This window comes from Dermacentor silvarum, chromosome 1 (genome assembly GCF_013339745.2).
Source record: "Dermacentor silvarum isolate Dsil-2018 chromosome 1, BIME_Dsil_1.4, whole genome shotgun sequence".
Classification (NCBI taxonomy): domain Eukaryota; kingdom Metazoa; phylum Arthropoda; class Arachnida; order Ixodida; family Ixodidae; genus Dermacentor; species Dermacentor silvarum.
Window position 1 is genome coordinate 3,159,316 of NC_051154.1, and position 15,637 is coordinate 3,174,952.

Here is a 15,637-nt window from a genome sequence, read left to right on the forward strand (position 1 = left end):
ACATCAAGGGGCTTTATCGCCGGCGCGCCGCTGGCGCCTTACAACGGCCGCCCGGTGCCAATAGACCTTTTCACAAACCGACGTTTGAGCAGCGCCATTGGCCGACACGAGCGACGTCTAGCGTCGCCGCCATTTTGGACTGTGCGCCTTGCGAGAGCAGGCCGGCCGCACTTCGGTTGCGTGGTCTTCGCCGCGCATTATTTCGATTGTTTTCTTCCGCTTCGCTTGTCTTGTGCCGCTTGACTTGTTACATGTTTCGCGTGCGCGCGTGAGCGCTCAGTGTAGTGTGCCATGGCAACAGCAAGCCCAGCCAGTGGATGCGGTGTTTCTGGCGTGCTAATCACGACAGATTCACGCGTGCGACAGAATCACGACAATATCACGCGTGCTAATCAACAGACCTGGCGTGCTAATCAGCGGTATATTTCATTGTTATTGCTGGGCACATGTGACCGTATCGTCGATTGAATCTGATCACCATTACGTTTCGCGATTGAAGGTTGCCTCATTTAGCGAAATCAGGCGCGTACGTAGCTGTCGGGCAATGCTTATAGAACCAGGCGCCGGCAGCCCGACGACGCGTGCCAGTGGTTGGTATATATATAGATATGCGGTGGTTACTCCATACGCTTCCGACGCAACTGAACAGCTCAATCCTGCAAAATTTATTGGATCTGGTTCGGTTCAGGGTGCTTATAACCAAATGTCAAAGCATAAAGCGTGGCGATCGAGCAGCGCGGTACCTGCAGCGAACCAACGCGCGGCAGTGATCACAGATGCCAGCGCGACTGATACAGCCCAGGTGCTAGATTTTTATTTTTAGTATTTATTTATTTATTTATACATACTGTCAATCCCAATAGGGATTATAACAGGACTTGTTATAAAGATATATTTGTTTACATATATTTTACGTTTGTTTACCTGGGATGATTTTTCTTTCGAATGTCTGAATTTGGAACAAGCTTCGCTCACGGTGAACCTTAACGTAGATCGTGCGCGAAGTTTGTATTGAAGATATCGCGTACGGCAAGAATTGTTCGTGTGCGCTATCTCTGAAGCGAAATAACCCAATAATATTGCAGCGTTAGGGCCAACTCTGCTCTTTCTATTGTTTACCTTACACCGTCTGACTGTGCTATGTTCATAATAATGTCGAGTCTTAACAATTGTGAAATTGTGAGTGAAAAGCGCTTAGTGGTCAGCGAAGCGGTCACTGCACGCACGTAAGTATTTCACTTGATCGACTGTGCGAATAATTAATTTTTTTCGTTACTGTTATTCTTGCAAGCATGATGCTATTGTCCGCCTACCCATGCGAATACCGTTTTTTTTACGTTCTTACTTGCGCGGGCTCATTTAGTGCGTTTCTACGCCACGCACAGTTAGCGCATTACGGTTCCCGAACTCTTGCACTGGCGCTAGGCCGCGCTGTTGAGGTTGACAAGTTCGTTTTTGCATTCTCTTGCTGCCCAAGCACATAGACAACGCTCAAAGATGGGTGAGCTCGATGCAGCACCACACTGTTGAAGTTAATTACCTTTATGGGCAGGGCCGCGCAGGGTGTGTGTGAACGCAGAGACAATGTTTTGGTGGACACAGGTCTGCAAACATCTTCCATAGGACACGATTTTTCCAGATCGTTGCGAAGTGTATTTACCGACTAGTTATCTCGGAGAGTGCGCCAATTTATCTCATACCGGTGTCACACGGCCACTTTTGATAGCGATCGAGATCGATCTGGATCGGAATGTTCGACCGCGATTGGCTCCCTTCCGCAGATTGAGCAAAGAAGCCAATCGCGACCAAGAAATTCGACCCATATCGGGCTCGATCACGATGAAAAGTGCACCATGTGACCCCCGTATTAAGCACTGGTATGAAGTCTTGATTTAAAGAATAACAAATGTAGCCTCTGCCACTACATACGAGAAAACATTGCATCGAAGAGCTGACAATTCTCGCAACGTATTGGGAAATGTGCCGAAAAGAGTTTACCAAGATGCGTTATTTTACTGATGTGTGCATTGGTGCACATTAGACTGAAATGCCAAGTCCTCAGGTGATGCAAGAAACCGGCGAAGCGTGAACATACAACATCGCGGCAATGGTCTCGCGGAGTGCTGTGTTGTGGACACACTTAGTCCCTAAAATCTTTATTTTCCGCTGGTGCGGAAATAAAGATTTTTTTAATTACCTGTGCGGCCGTGACACTGTGCTTGTCTATCTAGTTAGTAAACGAATGTTTACAACTTATACGGCCCAATAAACTACTTTCCTTGCTTCGCATAGCTCTCTACTAAATTGCTATCTCAATCGATGCTTCGCCTCTCGGGCGAAATTGCGACTTTTCTGTAACGTCGAGGTAAGCCGCACGTCTCGAAGTACGGGTAACACGTACGGACAGTTGCAGCAGCGGTCCACGGACTTCGGCCACGCAGATTCATTCCATTCCTTCATTTTTGCCAGCCAGTATTTTTGCAGCCAACTACTGCACACGTCTTCAATCCACAGGATTTAATCCAGTATGATTGGAGCAGAGTGAGTTAGCGAAAACTCAGTTACATTTCCGACAGCTGATCACAAGGTAGAAGCGTTAATAGTTTCGTATTTGGGTGCTGTCGCAGAGGCCACTTGCGGCGCGACGCCGAAAGCGCCATCTCGTTTCTTTAGAACAAACTGCTCCGCGAAAAGGGTCAATACGTGTTGTCATTTCGTGATATATTGAGGCATCGCACCGATCACCGCACTGACTGGCAGAGCCGCTACGCGCGGCGCAATTTTATATAGACCGGCGACACAATTGCCGCTTCCCGGCAACTGCAGCTTATGCAACCATAACCTTTACCGGGCAACGCTTGCGGCGAACGCTATGGGAGAAGACGAGCTTTCAGGTTCTTTTTTTTTTTTTCTTTCCCCCGCTTGGCCGGTGCCGCCGCTGCCGCGGATGCGCGGACGTGGGCGCCTTCTCGAGGTGATTTAAGGTGCCTTCCTCGCGCTCTCTTGATATTGCCGCCTTTCATCCGCTATCCCCGGCTGCGCTCCGCGTTCGCTCTTTCATCCTTCGCTGTGTTCGTTCGCTCGGTTACGCCGCCGAGGCACGCCGACACTCAACGCAGGAACAGCCTAAGAGCTGCGCTCTAAAATGTGGACCGATCCCGAAAATTGTGCAGTGATAACGGTAAGCAATCTGACATATACCTCTTACACCCTTCACTAGAGAGGTGACGCGATAGAGTGCCACACACCATTATTTTGCCCTATTCTTACTGCCAACTCATTCAGGAAGCCATTGTTATTTATGAAACACAAGTAGAGCTTGTAATAACACGAGTTTTATTGCGAAAGGGCTAAATGGCCAAAGAGTGACAGTAACGATGTTTAGTACTCCGATTGAGTTAAAAAATGACTGAAGGTATAATGGGTTGCGATCCCTGTAATGTGTTACGATGGCTGTAAAGGGCCTAAAATAATAGAAACGGTGGTCTTCCATTCCTTGATGGATTATAAAATTGTCATGTAGCATTTCGAGATAGATACTCCATGTTCCTCGAGGGGGCGGCGCCGAATGACATAAGGGAAGTTCGAATAAACACGCGAAAGAATATCCTCGCTGTGGACGCGACAAATTGTAGCGCGTTGGACAAGCTTGGGAAAATAACCAATTTGGGAGGCATCAAAGTCCGACCGCGTGTACCATTGGACGAATCCAGCATGGCGGGCGTCAGTTACGACATTGATTTGGCCATAGCGAACTCGGATCTGCCAATCCTGATCAAACCAGTGACCGAAGGAGTTATCATCACACATGTGCTGCTCCTTGGCAACTCCCGCTGCGTGAAGTTGATATTCAAGGGCGATTCCATTCCTTCGCATGTCAAGGTTGCCCACTTCCGACATGCTGTTCGCCCATTCGTGCCCAAGCCACTTCAGTGCCATAACTGCATGAAGATCGGCCGTGTCAAGGGCGTCTGTACAAAGAGTATGGTTTGTCCACGCTGCGCTGAGTCGCACACTGTGGACGCTTGCCGCGCAACGCATTTAAAGTGCAGTAACTGCGATGGATCCCATGATGCCTCATCCAAAGAGTGCACGAAAATCCGGAGAGAAATTGCCGTGCTTAAACAAATGTTTAGAGACAGCTCATCCCACAGGGAAGCTGCTGAGACTGTACGACGCCGGCGTAATCGTCGACGCAAGCGTACAAGACGTGGTGTTGATCATACGCAGAACGCACCCAACCCACTACCTTCGAATGCAAGTAAAACATACAAGCGCGAAGAGGATTGAGACTGACAAATCTAAAGCCGCGGAAGACTGGCCTGCGCTTCCGCGCACATAGCCTGCCAAGGAGCCTCCCCGCCTGATGTCTACTTCCACGCACACTTCGTTGGATGAAGTACCAAGGGTTGACCGACAGATCATACCGATGCTGCGGTCCCTAATGAATGCCATTAAAGAGCTACTGACAAGTATTGCAACCCCAGCCGCTCGAAGTGGCCTGCAAGTGCTGGACGCGCTGAGCCCAGTCCTAGCAGTCCCTGAGTAGAACCATGGATGGCAATCACCAATCGTTCCGCCAAGAGGTCAGAGAGGCATCTATTATCCAGTGGAACGCCAGAGGACTTAGATGTCGGATGCCTGATTTTCGTCAGTTTGTATACTCTAACCGTTTCCCAATCATCGTAATCTGTGAACCGAAATTATCAAACCCAATCCGTCTATCCGGCTACGAATCAATCATGTCCTCAACTTGCAGCGAAAGCAGCAAGGTCGTTGTGTTTATTCGTCGGGAGCTTACCTACGTCGTTCAGCAAGTGCCACCTCATGATGAGAATGAGTATGTTTGCCTGACTGTTAAGAAGAAAAAGGTAGCCTTTACACTGGTGGGTACCTACTTATCCCCTTCAACCCGGTTTGATAGCAAGAGACTAAAAGACATCTTGACAGCAACCCCTGGTCCATGGATTATCACAGGAGACTTTAACGCCCACCACCATATCTGGGGAAGCTCTAAAATTAACGCAACCGGCCGACGACTGGCTTCATTCGCATCTGACCATGGACTGTCCCTTCTTAATGATGGGAGCCCTACCTTTTTACGAGGCTCATCATACAGCAGTTGCTTAGACTTGGCTTTTGTGTCACGTCGCTTGTCTACTCGTGTAAAGTGGTTTTTAGACATTGAGACACATGGGAGTGATCATATCCCCAGTTACCTTAAGATCAAGGGTTTGGCCAGCTGCCATTCGCCAAACACAATCCGGTGAATTGACTGGTGTACATTCGAAACCAGCATGAAAGAAGCTTGTCGCAACGGTCTCCCTTCTGGCCTTCAGCAAGCTATCAAGGAGGCAACGCAGAATGCGATGTGCACGCTGAAATGCAATCCAAGGTTCTCCAAATCCGACGTGGAGCGAAGATACCGACGCACTAAGTCCATCAATGATCTCAGAATAGCCAGACGCACGCAAAAGGAAATCCAGCGCCGAATGGCCAAACTGGAATCTCAACGGTGGGCAAAATTTTGTGAATCCCTAGACCCCCGAAAATCTCTTTCTCACATATGGAGAACCGTGCGAGGCCTACGTACGTCTCCCGAACAACGCGTGCCATTCAAAGCCTTAGCACTTTTCCAACGTCGAGAGGACATCGAGGTAGCGGAAGATTTCTGCAGAAAGATTGCAGGTCAATCAACCTACACAGGCCCCCTTGGTACGGATAGCATTGAGCCGCATACACGGGACTCACGCATGGACTTGCCTTTCACCACCGAGGAGCTTGATGCGGCTCTTGCTTTGTGTAATCGGCCGTCGTCTCCTGGACCAGATGGCATATCGTACCGCATCTTGTGCCACCTGGGTGAGCGAGCGCGAAATGCCTTGCTGGATATATTCAATGAATCCTGGCAGGATGGAAACGTTCCTCAAGAATGGAAGACAAGCCGCCTGGTGCCACTCCTCAAACCTGGCAAGTCACCACTCGAGCTCGCGTCATACCGCCCAATCGCGCTGGCAAGTTGCGTAGGGAAAGTGATGGAACGCATGATCCTTGCCTGATTGGAGTGGTACCTGGAACGCTACCAAGTTTATCCAAATGCTATGGCCGGCTTTCGACGTCTCCGCTGCTCCATCGATAACGTCATCGATCTGGTCACTTACGTCCAACATCAAAAGAGATGTAAACGATTATCGGTCGCTATGTTTCTGCACGTAAAAGGAGCTTATGACAATGTTGCTCATGATGCCATACTTGATGCTCTGGAATCGGTTGGCCTTGATGGCCGCGTGTACCGGTGGACCCGCAACTACTTACACATGAGGTCATTCTTTGTGCAGACCGAGTACGGTCCCACGTCTCAACACTGCACATACCGTGGTGTTCCTCAAGGTGGCGTCTTGAGTCCCACACTATTCAACCTTGTTCTTGTCAGTCTCGTGGAACGCATACCAAATGCTGTCCATATATCAATGTATGCCGATGACATCTGCGTGTGGACGTCAGGTGTAACACGTCCAGAGGTGCGCGCGAGACTTCAAAAATCTGCGACATCAATATCGGCGTATCTCAGCGAACAAGGCCTCCAGATTTCACCTGAGAAATGTGCGCTGGTCGCGTTTACACGGAAGTCAATGACGCCTTACGCCATATCCATCAATGGGCAAAACATCTGTTACGCCAGGACGCATAGATTCTTTGGGGTGATCATTGATCGAGACCTCAACTGGAGTCCCCATGTGACCTACCTGAAGAAACGCCTAATGGCCATTTCACACGTTTTCAAATTTCTTGGAGGGAAAACGTGGGGAGAGTCAGTACACGCAATGTTACAACTATACAGGGCACTGTTTCTCGGATATCTGAGATACAGCTTACCTGTACTGAGCAATACCTGCAGAAGCAACATCCACACAATCGAAAGTGCTCAGGCGCAGGCACTAAGGGTGTGTCTTGGATTGCCACGATGCACATCGACAGCGGAAACAATTGCAATAGCTCAAGATTACCCAGTGACAACTCATATGACATTGGAAGTGCTCAGAGCACACATCAGGCACATTGCCCGCTCCCCTTTCCATCACCTCGCCACTCTGCCGAATGACCGACCCAATGCCTTCTTTTGCCAGGCGATATCGGCGTACCGGACTGCCTCCCTCGAGATTATACGCCTGCCGAGAGACTGCTATCACCTCCTTGGTGTTTGGCTCGTCCACAAGTTCGACTCTCGGTACCAGGGATTCGAACGAAAGCAGGACTCTCGTCCCCAGCTCTCAAGCAGCTATCTCTCCTCATGCTGCACGAGACATACAAGGACCATTTTCACATTTACACTGATGGCTCGACAACTCCTGACGGATCTACAGGGGATGTGATCTTCCCCGCAAAAGCTGTGACCATTCAGTTTCAAACTTCTCACCGGACAACGTCGACTGCGGCGCAGCTTGCTGCACTTCGCTGCGCGCTTCACATGATTCACGAAGACATACCACGAAGATGGAGCATATTTACAGATTCAAAGGCCGCCCTGCATTGTCTGCTATCCACTCTACGTCGTGGACAACAAGACCAACTTGTGCTGGAAATAAGGCACCTTTGTCACCAACTGGCAGAAAAAGGACATGACATCACTTTTCAGTGGCTCCCAGGCCATTGCGGCATCATGGGCAACGAACAGGCCGATGAAGCTGCGAGGAGGGCTCACGAAAATGCTGTGAAGGAACCCATCCCGCTATCAAGAGCCGATGCAGTAACAAAGCTTCGCATAATCGCGCGTGATTCCAGACGAGCCATGTGGAAACACACCTGGTTTCCAACATACTCGACTGGACCGCCTGGACCCATCCCTCCGACTACGCATTCCATATGGACTTCCTCGAATCGAGACAACTGCTCTCTGCCGACTGTGGCTTGGAGTATCCTTTAAGAATGCTTTTGCTTGTCGCATCGGAATGGCCGACAGTGCTGCCTGTGATACTTGCGGCAGCGAGGAAACAGTCCAACATATCCTGTGCCATTGTCCCCGCTACAGCTCCCAGAGACAGTCGCTCGTAACGGAGTTGGCACGCCTCGACGACCGGCCGCAGACGATTTTAGAATGCCGACTGATACGGTCTTCACAGCAGAAGGCGACGAGGGCGCTACTGAAGTTCCTCCGGTCAAGCGACCTGTTTGAACGACTGTGACGCTCCTGAGTGCCTGTGTGTGTGCGTGCGTGTGTGTGTGTGTGTGTGTGTTTTTTTTCTTCTTTTAACACGAAAGTGTTTTATGCCGGGGTCCACCAAGACTTCACTGACGTATTTCCGTCATAGAACATAATACAAAGAAACCAGAAGAAAAAGTTCCACAAACATGCAAAATTTGGAAATCGAACCCACGACCTCTCGGTCCGCGACGATAGATCGCCGAGCGTTTAACCCATTGCGCCACAAACGCATTTGCAGAGAGCTACACAGACGCGCCTTATATATCTAACACTCCTCCGTGTACCCGCGCTCTTGCTCGGGGCGGTGCCGCCGCCTACGAGCAGAAAAGAGAAGTACTGCATTATGACACTAACGCGCACCGACAGTGAACGCTTCGGTGGTCTCAGCACTACGACGCCTCGATGCCAGCAGTCGAAGGGACGCTGGCATCAAGAAGCACTACCAACGCCACCTAGGTGGCGTTCACCGTACTCAGCACAGCGGAGCGTGGCCTCCGCAATTAGCTCTGAAAATGTTTCTGAAGTTGATCGCGGAGGCTGCAATTACGACGCGCTGTACGCGCTGATTTGACTCGGTGACGATTCAGTTACGTGCTTTGTCTTGCGCGTTGTATTAGTGTGTCAGTTACGTGCTTCGTCTTTCGCGTTGTGCTAGCGTGTGCAGCGTAGTGCAGCTTCCATATGCACGACGGTTGCTCATGGTCATCGACGTTGGTAGTCGTGATGGAGGAGACGTGCCACCAGGCGTCAGCGTGGGTGCATCAACGCCTAAGGGCGCTTTAGCCACAAAACACCAATAGACATTATATATCAATGTGCAATAAACATTACACTACTTCTGTGAAGACACGTTTCACTTTCGTGTTCTATAACGATTCCTATATAAGAGGGATCAACCACATTTTTTTTTATCTCCCTCTCTAGGTGTGTGCATTTTTCTTTATCTTTCTGTCTCCCCTTACCCCTTCTCCAGTGTGGGGTAGCAAACTGGATATTTACCTTCCGGTTAACCTCCCTGCCTTTCGCATCTCATTTATCTCTCTCTCTCTGTCTGGAGATAGATATAGCGCTTTCCGGCGATCACCACACGAGCCTCTGTGTGGCAAGGACGTAAAGACGTCAGAATGTTCGCTTCTTGTTTTCCTCAACCGAGTAGGAGAGAATATTTTAAAAGCGGTAAGATACATGCTTCAAAAAGTGAACATAATTAATGTAGAGCGAGCGAATGACACAGCAGGCTACTCTCCGGGCGGGCAAGTGCCCAACAGTATTTATTGAGCCCTTATATAACCGTGGATGCTGTGGCATCATCCAGCGGTACTGCCGTACACTACGTGGATCCTGTGCTGCCATCCAGCGATACTGCGGTACACTACATCCTCACTTCTGTAAAATCGAACAAGAAAACAGAAAACTCTTGCACCGAAAGAAAACGTTCATAACTCGAGCCTTCTCGGCCTGCGGATCTTTCTGCCGAACTTTGAGACGCGTAGCGTAGAAGTACAACCACGGGGTGCATCTACAGTGGAGGTGCTTTCCCGAGGCAATGCGGTTCTCTGGTCTTGGGCTGCTCGATCAGCTCCAGGCGTTGTTGTGGACATGGTGGTCTGCGCCGCCCGCGGGAGTTCCAGGTGCGCTGGTAGTGCATTCCGCAGGACATCCCGTCGTTGGTACCAGGCGCATTTGGTTGCGCTGGAGTACACCCGTCGGAGTCTCCACCACGTAGGAGCGGGGCCGTTGAGCTGATGATCGCGGGGCGGTTGACGTCCCGTACCCAGACCTGCTCGCCGACCTGAAGAGGCCGCGATGAACGTGCTGCGTGTCTTCTGTTGAAGGTGGATGCTTGGCGCCTCCGGTTGTCTTGGTCACGCCGAGTGAATGGGACCGACGGGGGCCAGGCTGGCTCCAGTTGGTGCGACGTCTTCGGTACCCGGGTCTCTAGGCGCCAGCCCATGAGCAGCTGAGCAGGGCTCACTCTGTTTACCCCAGGGCTGTCCCGGTATGCCAGAAGCGCAAGGTAGGGATCATCCGCCTTCCGCAGTAGGTCCTTGACCGTCCTCACCATCCGTTCCACCTCCCCGTTCGACTGTGGAAAATGGGGGCTGCTAGTGACGTGGCGGAAACCGTAGGACTCCGCGAAGGCGGAGAACTCTCTTGCAAATTGAGGACCGTTATCGCTGCGCACCAGTCTCGGGATTCCGTGGCACGCGAAGACGCTCTTGATGACGTTGATGACAGCAGGTGCTGTCGTCGAGCGCAGGCTGATGACTTCCGGGAAGCGTGACCCATAATCCACCAGAAGGACGTAGTCCTGGTCGTTCAAATGAAAAAGATCGACGCCCACCTCTTGCCAGGGTCGAGTTGGAGTGGTTGACGGCATCATGGGTTCCGAGCACTGCACCCTGGTTTCGGCGCACGTGGGGCAATTAGACAGCAGTGTGTATCTGGTTGTTGATGGCCGGCCACCAGACTGATTCCCGAGCCAGAGCTTTGCACCAGGTGAAGCCTTGATGCCCGTCATGAAGGAGCTCGAGCATGCGGCGCTGAAGGGATGACAGCACAACGATGCGGGAGAATTTTACAAGCAGTCCTTCACAGACGGTGAGGTCCCCTTGGTACTACAAGTACCTCTTCACGTGGAGAGGCGAGTGGGACAGCCGGGGCGAGCCGTTGGCGCCGTACTACAGCAGCAGACTCCACTCACCGTCGTTGGCTTGGGACTGGCGCAGGTTCTCGAGCTGCGACGAGACAATTTCTGGGAAGGAGCGGACGACCTCTTGGGCAAAGAGTTCGACTTGATTCACCCGGTTGGATGGAGCGGAATCCAGCGGTGCGCGCGAAAGCGTATCGGCAGTTGCAAACAGCTTCCCCGGTACGTAGAGTACTTGGTACTGGAACCGCATCAGCTTCAAGCAAAACTGTTGGATCCGTGGTCGCAGCAGGTCAACGTCCATGGAACCCAAGAGCGCCACCAGAGGTTGATGGTCTGTCTCGAGGAAGAACTGAAGTCCACGGACGTATTCTTCGAACCTTTGCACCGCCCAGTTGGCCGCCAAAGCTTCTTTCTCCATTTGGCTGTACCGGCGTTCCGTGGGTGTGTCAGAGACCCCGTGAACGAGGCGCAGACGCCGGACCAAATTCCAAAGCCGACTTATCAGCTTCCGAAAATAATCCCACGAAAGCAAGGAGAATTAAGAATGGGCCCTCTGGTGCGCCAGCGAACGCCGGTTGCTGTCCAAAGACCGAGTCAGAGCCCAGAGTTGTCAAAACGCAACAAATATATTCTTCACACAAGGTAGTTACACACACACGTGTACACTTAGGCTAGACACAACACGATAGAATTCAGATGGGTATTAACAAACACAAGAAAATAATTCATGACAAGCACTAAGAGTCCGACATGTAAATTACAAAATGAAAAGGAACACTAAGTGTCCAATAGTATTCACCGTGCTGGTCCTGGAGTCAGACGATCTAGGCGTAGCTCAGGGCAAATCTCGAAGAAGGAACTTCTTCCGGAAATGCAGAGGCTCGATGAACTCGTCGACTAGCTTGCCGGGGAATCCCCTTCTTCCGCAGACGGTCAGTCTTCACGTTATATCACTTTACCGGAGCGGTCTGGACTGAATTCCCCTGATGATTCTCGCACGGCGGTTATATAGCTTCCACAGGCGTTCTCGAACCTTCCTATCGGAGTCGTGATCCCGTAGCATGGCCAAAGCCTGGGAATCTTCTCGCCTTTTCTCGTACCTTCGACCGCTGCCGTCGAAGCGTTGTCGAGGGGGGGGGGGGTGATGACTCATCCTGTTGGCAGCTCAGGCTGTAGCAATCTCTCTCGACTCGCCGGGTGAGAAGGTGTCTCGGCGCGCGCGTGTGCTCTCTCTCTCTCTCTCTCTCCGGTTAACGTCGCTTCGTCGATGCTCTTCTAGACGTCTAGGCGACGTTGTTCGCGTTGCTGTTGGAGGCGTATGCGCTCCCCCTCTGTTGAAGTTGCCGCGGGGCCGGCGTGTTCTTTCGCTGGCTTGCGTGACACGTGGCGCGCGCTTGGATTACGCGCTCTTTTGTGTCAGGGTGTGAGGGACCGCGATGCGAAACCGACGGCCCGACGCTCAACCGACCGCTGCCCCTGGAGAATTACTGCCCCGAGGCCATAGGCACTGGCGTCGACCAAGACGGTGGTCCTGTATGCGGTGTTGAAGCGAGCCACGCAGATGTCTGAGCACAGCAGCTTCTTCAGTTGGGAGAAGGCAGACTGCTGCGCATGGCCCCAAGTCCAGGCAGAGTTCTTGAGCAGCAATGCTCGGATCGGCGCGGTCACCTCCGAAACGTGGGGTAAGAAGTGTCCGATGTGGTTCACGAGGCCCAGCAGACGATGGACCCCTGCGACATCTTCGGGTGCATGCATGGCTTGGATCGCCGCAACCTTGTCTGGGTATGGAGAGATGCCTTGAGCACTGACCACGACGCCAAGGAACTTGACGCTGGAAGTGGCGAACGAGGACTTCTCCTGGTTCAGCGTGACTCCTGCCTTTGCTAGCCGATCCATGACTTGTCGGAGATGGCGGTCGTGCTCGGAGCGTGTCTTCCAAAATACGAGGATGTCGTTGATCATGTTCACCACACTCGCTTGGCCTTCGAGGATCCGGGACATCTGCCGCTGGAAGTACTCCGGTGCAGACGTGCAGACACCCAAGGCATGGATTGCCGGGAAGCCCAGTAGCAGGACCGTCGTGGTTTCCAGGAAGTAGAGCAGCTGCTTGGTGGACTTGCCGTGCCACAACAGGGTAGCGACATAAGTGCCTATGACCGGCAGGATGTTGTTCCCAGGGCCTTTCAACTCGCTCTTGAGGTCTTGAAGCTTCGAGGGGACGCCGGGAAACATACTAGGTATGACAGAAACTTCGGCGCCAGAGTCCACCTTGAAGGAAAGTGGGCACCCATCGATGAGTACCTCGACAAACTTCGCGTTCGGGCACTCTCCCGCGACTGCATGTAGCTAGATGGAGCTGGCAGAAGGCTTCTGTGTGTCCTTCTCGTTTACACGCTTCTTCCTGAGGCAGACGTTCTCGAAGTGGCCACTCTTGCGACAAATGCTGCAGGACGCTCTGCGAGCAGGACAGTCGGCGTGAGGCTGTGATGCGCGCCCGCAGAATGAGCACAGCTGCTGCGTTGTCTTATTAGCTGGCGCTGGCTTACACTTGCGAAGGCGAGCGCCGTCGATGGCGAGCGACGATGAATAAGCCGAGTCACGAGCCTTGCGCTCGTTATCAGCGTCTTCGTGTTGGCGAACGTGCGTGAGCGCTTCGTGCAACGTCAATCTCGGGTTCCGACAAAGCTGGTCCGAGAGCTTGGGGTCAAGCAAGCCCACGAGGAAATGGTCTCGGACAAGCCGCTCTTCGACGTCGGGCGAGGAATAGTTGCAGCGCTTGACCATCGTCCAGAGCGCAGTGTAGAATGCGTTGGCCGTCTCACCCGGCTGCTGCGTACGGCGGTGAAAGCGCGCTGACACGTACAGCTCATTCGGCGGGTGGACGAAGTGGTCGGTGAACGCCTTCTGTATGGCGGCGACGTCCTTGAGGTCCGCCTCTCCCAGCGTGGAGGACGCGAGGACCACGCTGGCTTGCGGGCCCATGCAGTAGAGCATAGAGCGCACCTGGACCTCCGTCGGAGCGGCGTAAAGTCCGTTAGCTAACGAGTAGTCCTCGTACTGCAGCAGCCATGCGGGCCAGGAGCTGGAGTTGTCAAATTCAAACGCCGGTGGTGGACGCAGCTGAGCCATGCCATGTAGAAAGGGAGCGGCCGACGAAGCAGTGGACGACAGAGCCTTCACCGGTGGCCATGGCGGAGGGAAGGTGACTTCCTCGACGGAGAGCGGAGGCCGCGGGGCCAGGGCATGTGTCGAAGCCGCAAGCACGGGATCAGCCGAGATGGATCCCGCCCACTTCTGACACCATGTCGAGCGAGCGAATGACACAGCAGCGTACTCTCCGGGTGGGCAAGTGCCCAACAGTATTTATTGAGCTCTTATATAACCGTGGATGCTGTGGTGCCATCCAGCGATACTTCCGTACACTATACGTGGATGCTGTGCTGCCATCCAGCAATATACTGCGGTATACTACAATTAAGACGTTTTAACAGGCGGTTGGGGGGGGGGGGGGACATTGGTGCAGCCGATAGGAATAGCCCAAGGTGCATAGGTAATTTGTTGCGGTAATATTCACAAAAATATTGTTTTCGCGAAGTTTCCATGTCGGAGCATTGTATAAGGACATGCAGCACCATGAGTGGAGTTCCACATCTGGTGCAGACCGGTGGATCAGTGCCGGTTAGCAAGTATGACTATGTTGCATGTGTGCATCCTATCCTCAGTATCGACATGGTTACTCCCTCCTGTCTATGCCGGTATACGGATGTTTATGTAATGTAGGGTTGAATGATGTGAAGTTTGTTATTACTTTCTTTGCCCCAAGCTTCTTGCCATGTGCGACGCAGCATTCCTCGAACAACAGGTTTCAAACCTTCATATGGTACATATGTTACATCTACATGGGGCCTTAGAGCTGCTAAAGCCGCATTTGCGTCTGTCGCTTCGTTACCGGATATACCAGTATGGCCAGGTATCCAGCAAAAGTAATATGTAGCCCTCTTTTGTTTGTATGCCAGGGATAAACTGCCGAGGAGAGTGTTTATCACTGGATTCTTTCTTTGTTTTGCTAGATTTATCACCCGGACAACACTTAAAGAGTTTTGTATATTACCGATTGATAGATTCGTTTGATTGTTCCTTCTTTAACTGCGAGCAGTACAGCATGAGCTTCAGCAGTGAAGATACTTATGTGTTTATTTAATCTTAAATGGGCTGCAACATCTGGACCTAATGCAGCACATTATGTTGTTTCAGCAGTTTTTGAAGCCTCAGTGTAAAATTCTGGGTATTGTACTTGCTCTGTAGTGATAGGAAGTGTTGACGTACAGCTTCATGAGGTGTATGCTCTTTGTTTCTGTGAACGAGAAGTCACAATGTATCGGGACTGATTCCCATGCTGCTGCTAACTCCTTAGTGTCGTGTGGGTGAACTTCCGGCAGCAATATGTTGTTTTCTTCATATAGCAACAGTGCCTTCAGTAGAAATGGCGTCGCTAAAATTGGCGGCTTTGCAAACAGGGCTTGTGTTTTTGTGCTCTTCATCATTTTGTAACACGGTTGGTTGTTCTTGGTTGTAACTAATCTTAAGTATGTACATAAAACTACAATACTCACGTTGTCGGTCTTGATTCCACTGATTAGCTTCTACGTGCAAACTTGCAATAGGGCTAGTACGAAATGCACCTAGGGCTAGTCGCATGCCAAGGTTGTGTACAGGATCGGGAATTGTTAAAGCAGAACATGTAGCTGACTGGTAAAGGATGTTCCCGTAATCAATGCGCG

The 15,637-nt window shown here is 51.6% G+C and overlaps 2 protein-coding genes across 2 annotated transcripts; both read right to left on the bottom strand.

The window, feature by feature from the left end:
- Nucleotides 1–9,722: 9,722 nt before the first annotated feature.
- On the bottom strand, nucleotides 9,723–10,724 carry LOC119455704 (uncharacterized protein K02A2.6-like). The gene has a single exon (XM_037717132.1). It carries the CDS (start codon nucleotides 10,722–10,724, stop codon nucleotides 9,723–9,725), a length of 1,002 nt encoding a protein of 333 aa, XP_037573060.1.
- Nucleotides 10,725–13,202: 2,478 nt separating this feature from the next.
- On the bottom strand, nucleotides 13,203–13,985 carry LOC125942675 (uncharacterized). The gene has a single exon (XM_049660936.1). The coding sequence runs from the start codon at nucleotides 13,983–13,985 to the stop codon at nucleotides 13,203–13,205; it is 783 nt and encodes a 260-aa protein (XP_049516893.1).
- Nucleotides 13,986–15,637: the final 1,652 nt, after the last annotated feature.